The 19,303-nt window shown below is 40.8% G+C and overlaps 9 protein-coding genes across 11 annotated transcripts; 6 read left to right on the top strand and 3 right to left on the bottom strand.

Annotated features, from left to right (window-relative positions):
• The first annotated feature begins 1,260 nt into the window (after nucleotides 1-1,260).
• On the top strand, nucleotides 1,261-2,410 carry LOC125762769 (S-adenosylmethionine mitochondrial carrier protein homolog). The gene is made up of 2 exons (XM_049425252.1): nucleotides 1,261-1,469; nucleotides 1,550-2,410. Exons 1-2 carry the CDS (start codon nucleotides 1,401-1,403, stop codon nucleotides 2,345-2,347), a joined length of 867 nt encoding a protein of 288 aa, XP_049281209.1. The 5' UTR covers nucleotides 1,261-1,400; the 3' UTR covers nucleotides 2,348-2,410.
• LOC125762774 (uncharacterized) lies at nucleotides 2,409-3,761 on the bottom strand. The gene is made up of 2 exons (XM_049425257.1): nucleotides 3,077-3,761; nucleotides 2,409-3,001 (listed from the first exon to the last, which is right to left on the bottom strand). The coding sequence occupies exons 1-2, from the start codon at nucleotides 3,242-3,244 to the stop codon at nucleotides 2,774-2,776; spliced, it is 396 nt and encodes a 131-aa protein (XP_049281214.1). The 5' UTR covers nucleotides 3,245-3,761; the 3' UTR covers nucleotides 2,409-2,773.
• A 108-nt stretch (nucleotides 3,762-3,869) lies between these two features.
• Nucleotides 3,870-4,853, bottom strand: LOC125762778 (single-pass membrane and coiled-coil domain-containing protein 4 homolog). The gene is made up of 3 exons (XM_049425264.1): nucleotides 4,744-4,853; nucleotides 4,530-4,681; nucleotides 3,870-4,317 (listed from the first exon to the last, which is right to left on the bottom strand). The coding sequence occupies exon 3, from the start codon at nucleotides 4,264-4,266 to the stop codon at nucleotides 4,084-4,086; it is 183 nt and encodes a 60-aa protein (XP_049281221.1). The 5' UTR covers nucleotides 4,267-4,317; nucleotides 4,530-4,681; nucleotides 4,744-4,853; the 3' UTR covers nucleotides 3,870-4,083.
• Nucleotides 4,854-4,926: 73 nt separating this feature from the next.
• LOC125762775 (mitochondrial import inner membrane translocase subunit TIM14) lies at nucleotides 4,927-5,612 on the bottom strand. Its single transcript, XM_049425258.1, has 3 exons — nucleotides 5,500-5,612; nucleotides 5,198-5,437; nucleotides 4,927-5,124 (listed from the first exon to the last, which is right to left on the bottom strand). The coding sequence occupies exons 1-3, from the start codon at nucleotides 5,500-5,502 to the stop codon at nucleotides 5,011-5,013; spliced, it is 357 nt and encodes a 118-aa protein (XP_049281215.1). The 5' UTR covers nucleotides 5,503-5,612; the 3' UTR covers nucleotides 4,927-5,010.
• Nucleotides 5,613-5,671: 59 nt separating this feature from the next.
• LOC125762770 (40S ribosomal protein S3a) lies at nucleotides 5,672-7,041 on the top strand. Its single transcript, XM_049425253.1, has 3 exons — nucleotides 5,672-6,054; nucleotides 6,246-6,555; nucleotides 6,682-7,041. Exons 1-3 carry the CDS (start codon nucleotides 5,714-5,716, stop codon nucleotides 6,838-6,840), a joined length of 810 nt encoding a protein of 269 aa, XP_049281210.1. The 5' UTR covers nucleotides 5,672-5,713; the 3' UTR covers nucleotides 6,841-7,041.
• A 109-nt stretch (nucleotides 7,042-7,150) lies between these two features.
• LOC125762776 (uncharacterized) lies at nucleotides 7,151-10,786 on the top strand. 3 transcript variants are annotated; one of them, XM_049425259.1, is made up of 9 exons: nucleotides 7,151-7,260; nucleotides 7,470-7,539; nucleotides 7,763-7,810; nucleotides 8,022-8,072; nucleotides 9,305-9,355; nucleotides 9,574-9,623; nucleotides 9,839-9,885; nucleotides 10,343-10,411; nucleotides 10,681-10,786. In XM_049425259.1, exons 3-9 carry the CDS (start codon nucleotides 7,763-7,765, stop codon nucleotides 10,701-10,703), a joined length of 339 nt encoding a protein of 112 aa, XP_049281216.1. In that variant the 5' UTR covers nucleotides 7,151-7,260; nucleotides 7,470-7,539; the 3' UTR covers nucleotides 10,704-10,786. The 3 variants fall into 3 exon arrangements, with proteins under 3 accessions (XP_049281216.1, XP_049281218.1, XP_049281217.1); XM_049425261.1 differs by lacking the exon at nucleotides 8,022-8,072; XM_049425260.1 differs by lacking the exons at nucleotides 9,305-9,355; nucleotides 9,574-9,623 and adding an exon at nucleotides 8,291-8,340.
• A 551-nt stretch (nucleotides 10,787-11,337) lies between these two features.
• Nucleotides 11,338-14,074, top strand: LOC125762766 (uncharacterized). The gene is made up of 5 exons (XM_049425247.1): nucleotides 11,338-12,088; nucleotides 12,147-12,306; nucleotides 12,371-12,633; nucleotides 12,702-12,834; nucleotides 12,894-14,074. Exons 1-5 carry the CDS (start codon nucleotides 11,834-11,836, stop codon nucleotides 14,012-14,014), a joined length of 1,932 nt encoding a protein of 643 aa, XP_049281204.1. The 5' UTR covers nucleotides 11,338-11,833; the 3' UTR covers nucleotides 14,015-14,074.
• A 113-nt stretch (nucleotides 14,075-14,187) lies between these two features.
• Nucleotides 14,188-17,083, top strand: LOC125762765 (uncharacterized). Its single transcript, XM_049425246.1, has 5 exons — nucleotides 14,188-15,304; nucleotides 15,376-15,496; nucleotides 15,569-15,677; nucleotides 15,963-16,776; nucleotides 16,864-17,083. Exons 1-5 carry the CDS (start codon nucleotides 14,588-14,590, stop codon nucleotides 17,080-17,082), a joined length of 1,980 nt encoding a protein of 659 aa, XP_049281203.1. The 5' UTR covers nucleotides 14,188-14,587; the 3' UTR covers nucleotide 17,083.
• Nucleotides 17,084-17,873: 790 nt separating this feature from the next.
• Nucleotides 17,874-18,735, top strand: LOC125762773 (general odorant-binding protein 72-like). The gene is made up of 4 exons (XM_049425256.1): nucleotides 17,874-18,069; nucleotides 18,159-18,211; nucleotides 18,297-18,332; nucleotides 18,385-18,735. The coding sequence occupies exons 1-4, from the start codon at nucleotides 17,874-17,876 to the stop codon at nucleotides 18,577-18,579; spliced, it is 480 nt and encodes a 159-aa protein (XP_049281213.1). The 3' UTR covers nucleotides 18,580-18,735.
• The last annotated feature ends 568 nt before the right edge of the window (nucleotides 18,736-19,303 follow it).

The raw sequence follows: 19,303 nt of genomic DNA, 5'->3' as shown, positions 1-19,303 counted from the left end.
GCGTTACTATCGGGCAAACGGTGCGGCGTGATTCCTGCCTGCTGGACCAATCCTGCATGGATCAGTTCGACGACAGTTTTGCACTGGAGATGGACGTTGGACAGCCACTTACACCACGCAAATCTCCGCACCTGTTGCGCCGTGGATCGTTGTCTAGGATGGGCAAGACTAATCGCCATCAACCGGCCAGTAAGGTAGCAGGACTGTCGAGCATCATTACTGGTGGCATTGCATCATCGCGCAAAAAGTTTGTTGGCGTGCGTAAACGCGTGATGAGACTTTTACCAAGGCGCAGTACATCGCCGGGGTACGGCAAACTGTGAGATGTATGCGAAACCTCGTAGAAGAGGCTACCTTGGAAGCTTAGCTACGTATACAGTGTTTTCTAGAGGGAAGATTATTTATTTCGATAAGAGCGTGTTGGATGGTACTGATGGTTGTAATAGATACAGCAAATAGATATAAACAAGGAAATTTAAGCTCGTGGATCTATGCAATAAATAGGTTAAAGTTCATATAAAATAAGTATGAACGTTTATATAAAAAGTAAGATATGGGAAGAATAAAATAAAAGCCATGTAAGAGAAAATTTTGTCATGTTTGATTGAGGAGGAATTGAAGTTTTCCAGGCATGTGACTGGTAAGCCCTAGATATCAACTTTCGAAAGCCAAATGATATCTCGAAGCTTATTGGGCTTTAAACCCGAAATGGTGTCTTTCAACAATCAATTGATCAACCGAGCGTTAATGAAAAGTTAAAAATGCATTAACGATCGAACTTGCGTGATGAATGTGAGATTTACGATTTACATATTTTAAGATGTAAGCTTTACTCTAAACCCTAAACAGAGGTCACGAGAAATAAGAATACTGAAACAGATTATTTGCGTCAGTGGAAGGGATTAACGCGGCAGACGTGTGTTTCACATATAAAAGAGCTGGGTTTAAACATTATCTATCGTTATCTCGTTCGAACTCTTCCCGTGTGGTACTCTCAACCGTTAAGCATTTTGGAAATAAAACAAATTGCAGGAATTTACAAAAAAATAAAGAAATGTACTACCTACATTAATTTGGATTAACGTATTTTCGATGCGCTGTTCAAACTAGTTTCAATACCCACCGCTAGAGTAAGTTGATTGAAGCGTTCTGTTTTCGCCGCGGTTCATTCGATAGCAGTTCATTCTTCCTTTTTTGACATTTCTCTAAAAGTGTAAACAAACATCACGGACCCGGCATGGATTAGCGCAAAATTAGAAACAAAACGCGGTTTGTTCTTCGTGTTTCAGCAGTACTACACCCTATAGTAATAGTAAAAAGCTCTATGTAAAATTGTGCTACAGTGCATGTTTCATAGTCCGTGCCAGTGTTTATCCCAGAAGTAACATTCGTGCGTCCAGATGGAATTGGAAGAAGCAACAATCGCTCCACCGTTGGGTGGTAAAACAATTTACTGGTCATCGTTGATAGTAATGTTGAGTCCATTAAAATGGTAAGCGAATACGAAACGCAACAATTAATTATTGCTTTTGTTCTTTACTTCCTACAGGCGGGTGGAGTGGCCGGACTAGTAGTAGATGTTGTGCTATTTCCTATCGATACGATTAAAACTCGCTTACAGAGTGAGCGTGGCTTCGTCGCTTCCGGTGGATTCCGTGGCGTTTACAAGGGGCTTGCTCCGACCGCGGCTGGCAGTGCCCCAACGTCGGCACTCTTCTTTTGCACGTATGAAAGTATGAAATCACACCTACGACAGTACGCCGCACACGACCAGCTCCCGTACGTGCACATGATGTCTGCTGCTGTCGCCGAAGTGGTGGCCTGTCTGATCCGTGTACCAATCGAAATTGTAAAACAACGCCGGCAAGCTTTACTGCACAAAGCCAATGCATCGTCACTTGAAATTCTGTACGGCGCGCTCAAGAAGGAAGGTATCCGGAAGGGTCTGTACCGTGGTTTCGGTACAACTGTGATGCGCGATGTGCCTTTTTCGTTGATACAGTTCCCGCTTTGGGAGTACTTTAAACTGCACTGGACTGACACGACTGGTACCGCGTTAACGCCCCTATCCGTGGCAATCTGTGGAGCGATTTCCGGTGGCATTGCGGCCGGTCTTACAACGCCACTCGATGTAGCGAAAACACGCATCATGCTAGCGGAACAACTAGAAAGCAACCGGATGGGTGGAATGGGTCGAATACTGCGCAATATATACAGAGAGCGAGGGATTAGAGGTGTGTTTGCCGGGTTTGTTCCGCGCGTTACGTGGATAACACTGGGTGGGGCCATATTTTTCGGAATGTATGACCTAACGTTACGCTTCTTGAAAGCGAACGAAAACAGGTGAAATACTTTCGGATCGCAACCAGGTATATAACCAAAGAATACTACACAAAATCATTAGTTAATTCAATAATGGATTGTTAGATGTAATCGAACATCGTAGATGAACAAATGTATCGTAATGTTAATGGTACACAAAATCGTATTCGTTCCCTATAATGCGTAAGAAATATTTCCTTCGTTGCGATATCACAAACGAGATACAACGAATGGTGGCCATCGTGCATGACTGTGTAGCAAATCGAATCGAATAGTCTGCTTATCGTTCCAATGAACCCGTCCCGCTCGTCGACGGTCCATCGTGTTTTCTTTGGTGTTGCAGTACATTGTTTGCTCTGTTGCATTGTAGTATCACAAACCTTCACTAATAGTATCTATTCTAACACTACCAAGCTTACGAAATGGCAAAGTGGGGCACTGCTTAATTGTATTAAGCAAACAGTTCGCGACTACCTACGGAGCGTGTTCCTGCAAACGGATTCACGCTGGACGCATCTTCAAATGTTGATTCGTCCAGCCGAAGCTTCCCACCTTTCAGTAGATGATCCGTTTCGCGTTCCTCTCGCTCATCATCCAGATCAGACGATTCGAAACTAAAACTGGGAACGTAGCTGTACTTGGACCGGATCTTATGGCGACGCCTCGCCATCAAGTAAACCTAAAGAAGCACATGAAAATTAGCTAGTTAACCTTTTTAATTCATCATCACACGTGCCTACCGGTTGTAACTTACCACAACGGACAGTAACATAACTGTAACCAGAACAGCCAAGGGAATAAACAGGAAGTACAAATTATCCGAACGGTCGTTATACCGTTTCGCAATATTGATGCCCTCCGTAACCGGCACGGATGACTCTAGTGTGACACTGGGAGCCGATTGATTATCAGTTGAATCCATGTTTTACGCTTTGCTTTCTTTTGTACACCGTAATATTCACGCGTCAGTTAACTACGATCAATGTTGCATTTCACCGCAGATTCCTTGCGTGTTTGATCTATGTGCCGCACGTTGATGCGAACTGTGCGAATTCTCTAAACAAAGTTAGCTGTGTTTGTTTTGTGCTTTGATACCTTCTAATTCAATTAAGTACGCCGTTGAGGGTTCGCGGCGTGTTGCTGCTGCTGTCGCTACTTGTGTTGGAGGAAGAGTGTGTGCTTTATGCACGGGAAGGTTATTTTTTTCCTTTTCAATCGTTTACTTAATTGCATCTTATCGTAATGCATGGAAAAGTGACATTTCTCTCTCGTCGTAGCGCAGTCTTGTGATAAGAGAGTGACATTTGGCCAATGCGTGTTGAATCTCGGGCACAAACTGCCTTTCATTTCCCTTTCTGTTTGTTTTGCTGAGAGTGATAAAGTAAACAAAAAAAAAAATCTGTTGCAGTTTGTTTAAGTTCAGCAAAAATCTTTAGCTGGTTGGAGCTGAAATGCTTATCTTTGTTTTTTGACTCTCACTTTTTGAAGTTTTTTAGTATGTGTAATTTCGGATTACAGTGCGGGATTGAGACAGAAAAGGAGAAATGTTTCATTTCGAGTGTAAATATAGTCCGCTGATATATTCACAATAACCTGTACATATAATCATGTTGTGCGTATGATCAGACGGCTCCGATTATCTGCTTTAAATATTGCATTGTAAGTTGAACCTTGCACGGGTTTGTCCCGTTAGAAATAATTAAAAAAAAAACAACAAACACGTACGAAGAACATTTTCTCCTCCAAATGGTCGTCGTCTCACTAGAGCTCATCGTATCGTGGACGTGTTTTTAGAAATACGTACACCACTATGCACAGAAAAATCACTACGACCGTAGGCAATACTATCGTTTTCATCTGTTGCTGGATTTTCAAATTTTCCTCCTTCCGCTCTTGGCGCTGTTTGCGCGTTTCTTTAGTTTGTCCTCCACGTAATTTTCGCATTTTGTACTTTGAATGAGGATTCGCCTAACGAAACACCAGCGCAATGTCCGTCTAAAATTAGACAATCAAGGAAAATTCATGTTCATTATCAAGATTGATAAGCAATTGGGACCGGTTGATATTGGTCGTCGTAAACGCTAGGGCATGCTTGTAGAAAGCGGCTAAGAGTGCCACGCAGGAATCTTTTGAATACCACCGGCGATCGATTGCATCTGCCCAGCTACAGGTATGTATTTTACATAAAAAGAAAGAAAGCTACTCACCGTAAGGAGGAAGAAACAGGCTTCAGTAAATAGTTGGAACACAGTAAATGTATCACAGCTGTGGTTTTCGGCAGTTCTTTGCAATTAGCTCTGGGATAGTCGGGCTGCACCTGTGCTAGCGGTTCGTGTGATGTGTTGTACTTCATCAGTCACTTTAACGAAAACAAACGAAGCTGTCAATCTTTTTTTAGTACAATAAAGATTTAGTACGTACGTTGTCCTAAAACCATTTCTGATGAAATTGAATGAAATGTTTTGCCTTGTTGCGTCGTAACCACCAACCTAATTTTTGCATTTTAAAATGGCCTGTACAGTTTAGAAAACATTCGGAAATACTTATGGCATATGGCAGAACGTACTTCGGGATTAAACAGCAGAGATTTTGAAGCAATGTTGATCTAGTTTCAGTATGTCTACCCTTGTTATTTTATCGTAAAGCCTGTTTCTTTGTACATTTTTAACCACAGTTCAAAGCGATGCTTCACTTCGAATTATCGAGGAAATCCTTTGCTTCATTGATCTTTGCCGCCAAATACGGTGAGCCTCCGCGATCTGGATGATTAAGCAACATAATTTTCTTGTGGGCATCTTTTACCTAGAACAACGCGAAAAGTGAATCGTTTACTCTCTTGTTTACACCTACAAAACAATCCCATTCATTTATCTACCTTTCCTTTGGAAGCTGACGGGCTTACGCCAAGAATTAGCGAAGCTTCGCGTTTGCTCATTTTCGGTTCGAATCCTCCACGATAATATTTCGAGTTGGCCATCATTTCAGCATCGAATTTGGGAAGGTTTTTAAGAGCTTCCTGCATTTTTGTAGCAGCATTCGGCATTTGGCGCATTAAAGCTCGTCCTCCGTATCCCACCACGGCCAGGCCCAAGCCTGCCAGAATAATCGAAGAAGTCTGTAGCAAAATAAGCACCACCGTTAATTTATAATAGCACGCGAAGAATTGTATTACTTTACCATGATATCGATGGTTTCACAATCAGCTCGGGATTACGTGCTTTCCAGAGAAAAATAAACAACAGCTCCCCAGTGTGGTGAAAGTGACAGCATTGGCTGTCATAGAAAAGGCTGGCTAAAATGACAGTGTTTGAATTACAGTTCAGTGGCTGGCGGCTGTCACGAGCTGTCATCGAACAGCCACTTCCGTTCTTTTTGATCGTGAAGTGTAACCATGGCGGTCGGCAAAAATAAGGGTGTCTCTAAAGGAGGCAAGAAAGGTTCGAAAAAGAAGGTTGTGGATCCGTTCACGCGCAAGGACTGGTACGATGTGAAGGCCCCGAACATGTTCAAGAACCGCCAGGTCGGTAAAACTCTGGTTAACCGTACCCAAGGCACACGCATCGCTTCTGACGGTCTGAAGGGCCGCGTGTTTGAGGTGTCGTTGGCTGACCTGCAGAATGAGCCCGATGCGGAGAGATCTTTCCGCAAGTTCAAGCTGGTGGCCGAGAGCGTGAATGGCCGTGATGTTCTTACCAACTTCCACGGTATGGACCTGACGACCGACAAGCTGCGGTAAGTGCTGAAATCAGGTGCTGTTTGTGTGTGTTTGTTGGGTTTCGGTTGTGCCGCGTCATATGTCATAGACAACAAATGCGGCTTTCTCTTAACTCTTCTGGTCGGGAGCATTCACTTGTGCAAAATGGCGAAGCGCATGAGTTTCCGTTCAAGTGCTACTGCTATAATCTTCTACCTTTGTTTCATAGATCCATGGTCAAGAAATGGCAGACCCTGATCGAGTGCTCGGTTGATGTAAAGACCACCGATGGCTTCGTGCTGCGCGTGTTCTGCATCGGATTCACCATCAAGGATTCGATGTCGCAGCGCAAGACCTGCTACGCTCAACACTCGCAGATCAAGAACATCCGCGCTAAGATGACGGCCATCATCAAGCGTGAGGTCACCAGCACGGATCTGAAGGGTGTCGTGGAGAAACTGCTGCCCGATTCGATCGCCAAGGATATCGAGAAGGCATGCCAGGTTGTGTACCCCCTGCACGATGTCTACATCCGCAAGGTAAGCATTGTTCGTAGCGCGCAGTCCGGTTGTGTAAATGGCAGAATTGCTCGGAGCTAAAGATTTCTGCAAGTGTGTGCCGTCCGAGCGTGTTACAAATTCCGTGCTTGCTGATGTTTGTTGTAGGTGAAGGTACTGAAGAAGCCGCGATTTGATCTGGCCAGCCTGATGGAACTGCACGGCGATGGTGGTGGTAAGGCTGCTGAAGTGTCGACCGGTGCGGCTTCCGGTGTCGTCGTCGACCGCCCAGAAGGCTACGAACCTCCAGTGCAGACGTCTGTTTAAGCATCGGCGGTGGTTTGTGGAGGGGTGGTGAAATATGTCAACTTGCCGTTCATCTGCTGGATGTGTGGTGTGGTTTGGCTCATACAGAAGTATAATTTCCGACAAGAATAGGGTTGCCGGCGTTTGGACAGGAAGCAACATGGAGGCCCGCAACAATTAAGAAAGGAAACAGAATACAACATTCGAGAGTACACAGGAAAATTGTCTCTTTATTGGTAGATTTAGTTCTAACGTAGAAAGAAAGTCGTGCCATGCTTTATTTTCAGGATATCCGTATTCCAGCTGTTCAGGTGAGTATCGTTCGATGAAAATTTGCGAATGAATATAATATAATTGTTCTCTTTTTTGTTACAGATTTCTCCAATTGGTCGTTATCACAGAAGACAACTGAAGACTTGCTCGTTTGTCTACTATATGCAGGTGAGTTGAGTACAGTTTTATTTCATTTTTCACGTTACGTTGCTTACCAATGATGAAATGAATTAAATGTTATTTCTCGTCTCTGAATTCATGTAATCATGAACGGAAAAAAATTTAAAAAAAGCGTCTGAAGTTTTTCGAAGCAACTCGATATTATCTGTTTATGATGAATAGCATTGTTAGCTTAATGTAACTCTTCACTTTTCTAGATTCTTCCCTCCTTTGGCATGGATTATTTCCGTATTAGTACGCATTCGGTATTCATCATCACATGAAAAGGTAAATATATGCTATGTATCAAACAATTCTGCAACCAATATGCATACAGTTCAACAATATGATGATATATTTTCCTAGCTCACTTTGAACGAAACATGAAAAGTCTCTAATTCCTTTAACACTACGCGTTAAAATGCATCTGATATCATTTCCTGTACCTAACATTGCTTTTTTTTTTTGAAAACTTCGTAAAAATATTAATTAGATTTTATTTATATTTCAGATGAATGGACACAAGGTACAACATGAAAAAAAAAGACATGAACTAAAGGTGTGTATATTCGTGTGTTAATACTCCATTATTCCACTTCAATGATGATCCCACCCAGCTCTCTTGACACAAATGTGAAGAAAACTGGTTCCATAAATTACTACGCAATTTAAATTATTTAACTGAAGTTGAAATTAAAAAATGAAGCGAGAGTTTGCTTTTTTCTTTGTGAATTAACATTAATTTCAATTTCTTCTCTATTTTCACAAAGGTACACTGCATGGATGATTGCGATAAGATACACAAACAAACAACAATTAAGGTGAGAATTGATTGCATTTTTATATATTTTATTTTTTTAAATTTAATTATGATGATCCCACCCAGCTCTCTTGACACAAATGTGAAGAAAACTGGTTCCATAAATAACTACGCAATTTAAATTATTTAACTGAAGTTGAAATTAGAAAATGAAGCGAGAGTTTGCTTTTTTCTTTGTGAATTAACATTAATTTCAATTTCTTCTCTATTTTCACAAAGGTGCACTGCATGGATGATTGTGAAATCATACACAACAAACAACAGCTAAGGTGAGTGATTACTTGCATTTTTATGTATAATATTTTTAAAGCAGATTATAGTAATATGATTATCGCATACAGCTCTCTGTTGATATGACTCGTGTCATACGCTACAAATAAATATAACAAAACTAATCGTTATGTTTCTTGCTACAGATTTCTCCAATTGGTCGTTATCACAGAAGACAACTGAAGACTTGTTCGTTTGTCTACTATATGCAGGTGAGTTGAGTACAGTTTTTTTCACGTTACGTTGCTTACCAATGATGAAATGAATTAAATGTTATTTCTCGTCTCTGAATTCATGTAATCATGAACGGAAAAAAAATTAAAAAAAGCGTCTGAAATTTTTGGAAGCAACTCGATATTATCTGTTTATGATGAATAGCATTGTTAGCTTAATGTAACTCTTCACTTTTCTAGATTCTTCCCTCCTTTGGCATGGATTATTTCCGTATTAGTACGCATTCGGTATTCATCATCACATGAAAAGGTAAATATATGCTATGTATAAAACAATTCTGCAACCAATATGCATACAGTTCAACAATATGATGATATATTTTCCTAGCTCACTTTGAACGAAACATGAAAAGTCTCTAATTCCTTTAACACTACGCGTTAAAATGCATCTGATATCATTTCCTGTACCTAACATTGCTTTTTTTTTTGAAAACTTCGTAAAAATATTAATTAGATTTTATTTATATTTCAGATGAATGGACACAAGGCGCAACATGAAAAAAAAGACATGAACTAAAGGTGTGTATATTCGTGTGTTAATACTCCATTATTCCACTTCAATGATGATCCCACCCAGCTCTCTTGACACAAATGTGAAGAAAACTGGTTCCATAAATAACTACGCAATTTAAATTATTTAACTGAAGTTGAAATTAGAAAATGAAGCGAGAGTTTGCTTTTTTCTTTGTGAATTAAGATTAATTTATTTTTTTTCTCCATTTTCACATAGGTACACTGCATGGATGATTGCGATAAGATACACAAACAAACAACAATTAAGGTGAGAATTGATTGCATTTTTATATATTTTATTTTTTTAAATTTAATTATGATGATCCCACCCAGCTCTCTTGACACAAATGTGAAGAAAACTGGTTCCATAAATAACTACGCAATTTAAATTATTTAACTGAAGTTGAAATTAGAAAATGAAGCGAGAGTTTGCTTTTTTCTTTGTGAATTAAGATTAATTTATTTTTTTTCTCCATTTTCACATAGGTACACTGCGTGGATGATTGTGAAATCGCGCACAACAAACAACAGCTAAGGTGAGTGATTACTTGCATTTTTATTTATAATATTTTTAAAGCATATTACTATGATGACCACACCCAGCTCTCTCCGATCCAAATGTGAAGAAAACTGGTTCCAAAATTTTCCTACGCAAATAATTTTTTTCTGAATAAAAAAAAAATAAAATCAATAAAGGTCCTTAGAAACGAATAGTAATGCCTAAATATTTGTATTTTTGTTCTCTTCATAGATTCACTGCGTTGAAAATCATAGGATGGCTAAAGTGCAGTCTGAAAGGTATGAATAAATCATGTTTCCTATTTAACTAACATCCCTGTGCAATGGGAAGAAAATGCGAACTTTGAAAATACGTGTCTTGAATTTTCTATGATAAACGTAATGAAAATTTAAAAATAACTAGTCGATTTCGAATAGCCAAAGATCAAAAGTTTAATAAATGAATCAGTTTAAATATGGATATTTAGAACACAATTAACCGAACATAAAAAAAATTATCTTCCTATCTGCGTCACGAACATACCAAATACATATGATGAAACAGATGACGAGACTGAGGGTTAAATTTTGATATCACATCAACCATACTGTTGCGTTCTGCCACAGTTTGATGTACAAGAAATTTGATCACAGATGTTAAACTGGCCCTGATGCATATTTAGCTTCTTTAATATATAAATAGCAATTTTCAGCATATAAAATAATAACATCTTCATTGCTTTCCACTATCTTACAGGAACTATTCAAATGCGTCCCAAGCCATGTGTGTCGTATATCGATGAGTTTGATTTCTTATATATTGCAGGTAAGCTTGATTGTAATTAATGTAGTACAAATTACAATTGTATCAATTTCAACACACATCAATGATGAAACAGATGACGAGACTGAGCGTTAAATTTCTATACAACGTCTACCATACTGCTGCGTTCTGCGGCAGTTTGATGTTAAAGAATTTTAACTAAAGATGTCATAATGGCCCTGATACATGTGTAAATTATGCTCCATAACTAATGCAAAGTTCATTAAATTAAATTAAACTTAAATTACATTTATTTAACTTTATATTTTCAGATTATTTGTGTACCGTATTATAACAGGGTAAGTGTTCTGTGATTTACTCCAAGCAAAGTCTATGAAAAGAAATATGATTAAAAATTCGTCACAAACGCAAAAAAAATTAGCAAAGAAAAATTATTCGTCCTCACATTTATGCACTATATGAATGGCTCATCTACAATACAGGCTTTTCAAGTAAAAAAATAAAGCTATTACTGGACTCTTTTTAATGTTGCAGCGAATTATGTACATATAGATTCCTATATCTATGAAAATTCCTATTCTATATATTTCTACCATAGGTTTCTATTCTATAAAAAGAAGTCAAAAATGGCTACAATTTAAGCAATTCAAGCCCTGTAACTAGCTTTAAAGTAGCGTTGCGTGTGCTAATTACGTTTGTGATAGTGATTCCAAGCTCAGAATTTGGCCTTAAGCTAGTTTAGGTCAGTTATTAATGATAGTATGCGTTGTACTGAATTTGTCATGCCACTACAATATTATTTGCAAATAAATAAACGCATATAATGCGTTGCTTCAAAAGTCAAATGAGGTTTTGCGTGTTTTGTATTCTCTCACATATCACAGATCCGTTCAAATATGTATGTCGATGGTAAAGGCTAAAATCAATATTAACAAACAGCCGTTATTGACTTTGCAAAACGATGTTTGATCAACAGAAGTACAACACACTTCCGCAAAAAGGTATAAAAGCAGATATTTTTTATTGTATTAAAATCATTATTTCGTAAGGGAAATATACCCTCTTTGATTTATAGTTTAATATGGCCTTAGTTCGCAACATTTGATCCTTTCCACAATTTTTATTGTTGTTATTTTTTAACATTTCTTTCTGTAAAGAAGCAATGATTTTGCGAAGTGCAAAAAAATATTTTTGAATAAATTTGTACAATTTAATCACATAGTGCGTTTAAAGTTAATTCCGCAAGTGTAAAAATAAATATTTGCAAACTGCTGCATATGCACTTAAAACAAACACTGAACAATCCTTCAATAGCATTAAAGGTTTATGATTTGTTGTCCGTACCAACGCTGCGTCCTAATTGTATTGATTTTTTTTCCCACTTTTCAATCCTATATATATAAAATAATGCTAAATACTCGTTTCATCAGTGTTAAGCATTTGGCATTTCCAGTTAGTACTTAAATGGAAGACACAAATTTTACTTATTTTTTTTATCATAACGCTTCTCCCGGCGGTTATGATGTCGCACTGTGTGCGGGAATCAATACGCTGATTAATTATATTGTAATGAAGTATTTCATTCATTTTTACGGAGTTTGTTTCATACGAACGAAAGCAGACACCGTTTATCACACCTCACCGATACCGACGATCGTGCTAGAGTTGGATGACGACTTTGAAGTGGCTCTCGGGGTTGCGGTGGATAAAGGCTGCCAGGCAAGCAGGAGCGGTTCAAATACAAAGAGTGGTACTATATTTCGATTTTTTCGCACAGTCCTTTATTGTTACCGAGCGAACGGCAGACGGCTTTTTCGATGCTTTTCTTCCGGTGCATGAAGCAGCATTACAGCGTACGATGGAGAAAAGAGTTCTTGTAGTGCTTGATAGTCACTCTACATTGTTCCCTACCATCAATCGGCTACTTGTCATTGAAGGTATTGAAGTGAAGTCGCGAAACTCTACCGACGGATAATATTACAGCATTGCGTTTTTTCCCAGAAATTCCGGAAGTTTTAATTGTACTACCTATTCCTTCCAACGCTAAAGTATCCAGCAGTTTCGAACTTTACACACTAGACCTTTCCGATGGTGCCCCAATTACTATCAGTCCGCGCCTGATTGATGTGGTCGACTTCGGGAATGGGACCAGGTCCCAAAACTACAGCGCAAATTATTTCCCGAACAAGTTTGTCAACATGAATAAACGCCGTTTAAGGCTTGGTACCGTACCTTACCTGCCGAATGCTTTCGTGGAAGATATGGTACGACAGCTCCGAAGTGGAACGTAGTTTGTATGCGTTAAAATGACTCTCCTTTTGCCTTATTACAGCCACTTGGAGAAGGAAATGCACGATACATACTACCCCCGAAACCAAACGTGTCGGCAATGATCAGTGGGACAGAACTATGGTTGATAGTACTATTCTGTGAAATTGCCAACTGTACGACGGAAATCATGATCGGTAAGCGTTTCAGCTTGTGTGCCCTCATGCCTCTATATGGTCGTTTATTTTAATTTTAGCATCAGAATGGGGAAACGTGTTCGACAACGGTACCAAGATTGGGTTGATAGGGACACCGGCAAAGCGAGAGGTTGACATTACATTTGCGGGCCTATACACCTGGTACGCCACCTTTCAGCATCTCGCGTTCAGTGCCGTTCATTCACGATCGGGCTGCACGTGTATCGTGGCTAAACCTCGCATTGTTGCCAACTGGCGTACCCCTTTCCTATCCTTTACCGGCTCATTGTGGTGTGCCGTTTTGGCTGCATTTATTGCCGGTGCGTACGCAGTACTGGTCATGTCCCGCAGTCGTCAACGCATCCTGCAGCTGAACGATTCGGTCAGGTACACGTTCAGCGATTCGGTGCTGATCATGATCGGTTTCTTCATGGAGCAAAGCGTACCGATGCCGAACGAACTGCTCGCATCCTGCTTTCTGTTCACCACGCTCATGTTTGCTGGGTTCATGATCGGCAGCAGCTACAATGGTGGTTTGGCAAGCACAATGATTGTGCCGCAGTACGAGAAAAGCATAAACACTGTGCACGATTTAGCCGAAACGCGCACAACCTGGGTTGGGGTTAGTGTGACCTGGATCTACTCGATCCAGTTAGCGTACCAAACGGACATGCTGACGTTGCTGCAAACGTTTCGCGAGTGGGAGGAGGATGAAATTTCCCGCCATGCGTACGATCGCGATGTGGCCATAATCGTCGAGCGGATGGAGTATGGCCATTTTGCCCACCCGCACATGGATCTGGACGCGATGAAGGGCCGCAAGATGATGGCGGAAGACATCTACTGGGAGTCGGTAGTTGGGATGTGCACCAAAACGTGGCCAGCTCGGGCTCGATTTGATCAGTTAGTGCTCGATCTGAAAGCGTTCGGCATTTTGGCACACTGGGAGCTGATCGGGGTGGCAAAATATTTGAGCTTCAAGTCGCAGCAAATCATAAGGTACTCGCGCGAAAGCAGCGCTGATGAATTTACACCACTGCGTATGGCCAACATTACTGGGGCGCTTTTGGTACTGGTTACTGGGTTGTCGCTAGCGATGATTATGCTTCTAGCGGAACTGCTATGGTACAGATGTGGCACCGGAAGATTCAAGCGTGTGAGGACCAAAGGTGCAAAGTAAGAGGATGAGAGAGATTTACCTATCAGTGGGTGAGAGATTTGTTGATGTATTTATTTTTTTGCGACACAAAATTTAAATTAATTATACTTTTACTTGTTTCTAACACATCGAGTTCGGTAATCAAATTCATATCTTGTCTATTCGTTACAAACACAACGCTAATAATCAGGATAGAGCGTAAGTGGTAGAAAGTGTTGTGGTAGGACATAATGTTACACCGCTGTTGCACAATGCATTCGATTTTTTGCCAAGAATAGTGAATAGTTACTTATGTAATCTTTAGGGAGTAAGTACGTAAGCGTTCAGAAACAATCCAACAATACCGAGCGCAAATATTACTTATCGTAATTTGCGTTTAATTTACGAGCGCAGCAACTTGTCCCGGGGCGTGTACGTACCGCAAAAGAAAGATAATCGTTGCGTTATTTTGCTGTTAGAAAAGAACTATTATATTATTATAGTTTTGCCACTAAAAAATGTATATCGATTATATTTCATAACCATCCCACTCAAGTCCACTATAAAAAGCCAAGGCAGCAAAGAATGTAACACTCTTTCAGTAGTTTGTGTAAAATGGATAGCTTTGCAGTATCGAATGCGTTCAATACAAGTCTGCAATTGCTTCTCAGCCATGTGCTGGGAATATATTTCGCCCAACAAGAACATTACACTGCTTGCTTTATACGCACGCCACACGAAGAGATCCAGTTCATTGGCACGCCACCGATAGCGCAAGTTCTAGTCGTGATGGAAAATGCTTCATCCGCGCGAAATGATGTTAAAGAAAGATCGCACGATCAGTTCCGGAAACATCTCCTACAAGCCGTCGACACAAACTGTGCTGGATTCGTCGTTACCGAAATGGCCCTGCTTCCCTTTCTGGATCATTTCAACGAAGTGCACGAGAAAGCCAAAATGAGAACACCTTCAAAGCATTTGATCGCCATAACATCTCTCGATCCGTCCGTACGCACTGCGCTGCTGGCACACAACGAAACATTCGAATCTTTGGTGAATGTGTTACTTATCGTACCCAACCGTAAGGCAGACAACAGAATGGGAATAACTTTTGAGCTTCACACGACACAACTACTCCCAAAGCATCCGATAGGCGTAACGTTGGAATTGGTACAAATTGGTCAACTAACCGCAAACCGCCGCGGAATGTTCGTACCGAAGCTGACCGAAAACAAGTTGGAGTATTTCCCAGACAAAGTACGCGATATGAAAGGGAGAAGGATACGTGTTAGTACGCTGGAGTATGTGCCCTGTACTGCCTTTAAAAAAGTGGTACGTTTGATTCCTTCAAAGGTTGAAGGTTAGGTTACTAATGCGTGTGTGTTTTGTTTACCGTTTTTTAGCCAATAGGACAAGGAAATGCTAAGGACGTTGACGATGTAACGCACGAGCTTTGGCTGGATGGATTTGAATTGATTTTAACACTGGAGTTTTGCCGACGACACAACTGTACCGTGGAGCTACGTATGTCACACAATGGGTTAAGGATTTTCATGTGAAACTAAAACCAGATCCTTCATTACCATTTCCAATCAGTGATCAAAACGGACTGGGGTGAACTGCTAGAAAATGGTTCGTATTCTGCAATACTGGGTGATATAGTGGAGCGACGCGCGGACCTAGGATTAGGAGCACTGTTGGCTTGGTAAGTGTTTTGCTTGAATGATGGTGTTTGGACAATTTTATTCACTCTAGCATCGAACCGATATGGCTCCGCTGATCGACGATCGCAAAATAAACGATCGAGCGCGTTGTGCCTTTTCTCTATCCAATATCTAAACCTACGCACACTTATCACAGGGTGATGGTGGTGAATTTCAAACTACCACACAGACTACCAGATGGAGCTTGGGGTCACCACAGTCTACAAATTCCAAACTCATTTGCCGGATTATACTTGTTTGTATATTTTTTTTAAATTTTCATTCAGGCATGCCTGGTTCGAAGTAACTACCATCACCTCAATGATTGGCATATCGATGATATCGGTGCTGGTGCCAAAGCCCCAACTGCTACCCTCCTGGCAGTTTCCGTTTCTCTCGTTTCCTCCCTCCCTGTGGCTTACGGTGGGCTGCACATTCACCGCCGGTACAGTGACCGTGTTCATAGTTGCAATTACCCGCCAGCAAATCTCACACGGTATTGCTGCTCCGCAGAAGCCACGATCGCAACACCTGCTCGATGCGCTGTTCTTCATGTTCAGCTTGTACGTGGAACAGTCCGCGCGTCTACGGCACGATTTGGTTGCGGCCACTATCCTGTTAACGGCGTTACTTTTCGGTGGGTTCATGGTCGGTAACAGTTATGCCGGTTCGATGGCTAGTATTATGACGTTGCCACGGTACGAACCGTCGATCGACACAGTGGCAGACTTCCTGAAGCGGGGCATGCGATGGACGGGCGGTAGCAACGTGTGGATCTACACGCTGTACATGGCGACGACACCGGCAATGATACACATGCGGGAAAGCTTCGTCATCATACCGGACAGTGCGGTGCGTGAGAAGTTACCATTCACCGATCGCACCATGGGCTACGTGATCGAGGGTATGATGCACGGTAGTTACGGTCTGGGGACACCGCTTAGTGTTAACGCATCCCGGCTGCTACAGCCACTGAAGCAACCGATGTATCTCGATCATACGAACGGTTTCGTTAGCAAGGTGTGGCCGATGCGGGATGCCTACAATACGTTTATCCTGGAGCTGCATCAGTGCGGTGTCTTACACTATCTGGAATTTACGGTAAAGCATTAAACTGATCATTAGTTACGATATAAAGGCAGAAAGGACTAATTTTGAACTAATTTTTATTTCTTTCCCCTATAACAGTCACTCATAAGGAATGTAGGACTAACGGTGCAGCGAAACATTGCCAATGCACGTGTCAAGGAGCAGGAACACGAACCAACTGCACTTTCTATCGAACACTTTTTGGGAGTATTTTTTATACTATTTTTTGGGCACGGTTGTGCTTGTATCACGTTTGTTGGGGAATTGTTGATAAACCGATGGATGGAAGCAAAACCTAGACGAAAGCATTTCATGTAAAACAGATATATCATTACTTTTGTGTTTATCAGCTTATGTTAAACAATAATTTATAACTGAACAATTAGGTTCCATTTTAGAAAGATTTTAACCGCACAATATGATCGGGTATGATTTGGAAGTTTCTCCGTTGAACAATTACGACACACAACAAGTCATTCGTAGTAATCAAACAAAGAATTGGAAATGGAAGCATTCATCAATGCAATAAAGTAGCGAAATCATCGCGGCCCTGCTGCCACTCACACTAGCCAGCTTGGCGCGCGGGTGAACATGACGGTTTGATTCGGCGAACTGCCCCCCCGACACCAGTCATTTACGGAAGCAATATTTTATCATTCACCCGTCACCTGCATATCATAGTTCAAGTTTCGTTTCAACTAAAAAAAAGATTCATAACTGCTTAAATAATGTATTTTTAACCTTTATTACACAACACTCAAATTAATCGAAGTCCATACAAGACACATTTTCTTTCAATGATCATTGATTTTGGTGAACATGAGTAATAGATCGTACTGAATGTCGCTCCCGCTGTCTTGATCGTTAATCGGCTTTCTTTCACTAATCGTTGCACCGTAGCACGTGTTCACACGTTACGTTCAATGAGCTAGAGTGAGATGATTTGCAGGAAAATAAAAGAAACTTGGCTATAATTGAATGTTCTAGTAGCTAATCGCCACTAGCAGCAGTAATAGAACAACATTTCCGGTGTAAGACACACTGAATGAGCGCACTACAAAACATTCAAACTGTGACCGTTTAGTTGGCATTTAGCTTTCGTGGTGAAAATGACTCCGTACGCGTTCTCATCCGACCAGTTTATGAAGTTGGTAGTGACGACCTTGTGCAGCTGCTGTTTCTTACTTTGCTATCAACCTGCAGCAGTAGTGGTAAATGCCCAACAGGTGATAACACAGAGCGACATGAATGAGATCGCCAAGGGGATGCGGAAGATATGCTTGTCCAGGCATAAAATCTCTGAAGGTATAGTTATCTGTGCGAGCAGGGGGAATTGACTTGTAGAGTACATTGTCACGATTTTACCTTTGTCTCTTGCCGCTTTGTCGTTTTAGAAATGGCCAACTATCCTGGTCAGGGTGTTTTTCCCGACGAAAGAGATTTTAAGGTAAGGTAAAGGGGCTATATTTCGCCTAACGTACACGTACTCTGAATCTGTCCTAAAACATTACATCTGGCCTATATCGTTCTAGTGTTACGTGGCATGTTTAATGGATCTTACCCAAACTGTAAGTAAAGCGAAAAATCTTTTTCTAGTTGTTTAATGTTGTTTTCTTTTAGTCTAAAAAGGGAAAGCTAAACTACGAAGCCGCCATGAAGCAGATTGACATCCTTCCGGAAGAGTACAGGGAACCGTTTCGACTGGGACTCGATTCTTGTCGTACTGCAGCTGATGATATTCCTGACAAATGTGATGTTGCCTACACCCTGCTTAAGTGTTTCTTCAAAGCTAGCCCAAAGTTTTTTTTCCCCTAATAGTTTGGTCCGTTCCTTGCGTTTGCTCTGTAGTAATGTCAAGGCCAACAGTAGTTTATAGTAAAAGAACAACGCTATTGATTTGAATTGTTTCTGCGTCAAACACTTAAATAAACTAGTATAAAAACACAATAAATGTTCTTAGTGGCTCAACAATCGTTGTGGAAGTCGTTTTGTCTCCCAAGAAGTGGTTTGCTATGACTTAAGTCCAATACGTAAACGAAGAGTAGATCCTGCATATGAGTAACATGGTCTAGCATAAAATTGTACCGAAATTGAACTTCTCTCTAGGAGACAAATATTAATTTCAACAATAAAATAAATCAATTTGAAATCAGCTGTAAATCAGCTCTTGAACAGCATGTGCCATTCTAGCGGTTTCTGATATCGAAATTGGGCTAAACTACAATACGCCAAGAGGAATAATCATATAAACGCCTAACGTTAGGCAATGAAACCACGCACAGCAAATGTCCGCATCTCATACTGTCGCACAAGGACTGTGTTTGATAGTAAATGTCGGATGAACGGATGTAAGCATCCTCTTTCCCATGTGCTCACATCCAAGTCGGTTAAGATAAAATTCGTCAAAAACAGTTTTATTTTTCCACATAACAAAAGGACATCCCAAGGAGGAAGCAACATTAATCTACAGTCTTTATTCCGGCATTTTTAACAAATTTTTCGATACTCTTGATCTCCCGTCAAATGTCGAACAAATTAG

Source organism: Anopheles funestus, chromosome 2RL, assembly GCF_943734845.2.
Source record: "Anopheles funestus chromosome 2RL, idAnoFuneDA-416_04, whole genome shotgun sequence".
Taxonomy (NCBI): Eukaryota; Metazoa; Arthropoda; class Insecta; order Diptera; family Culicidae; genus Anopheles; species Anopheles funestus.
This window is presented reverse-complemented; position numbering and strand designations above follow the sequence as displayed.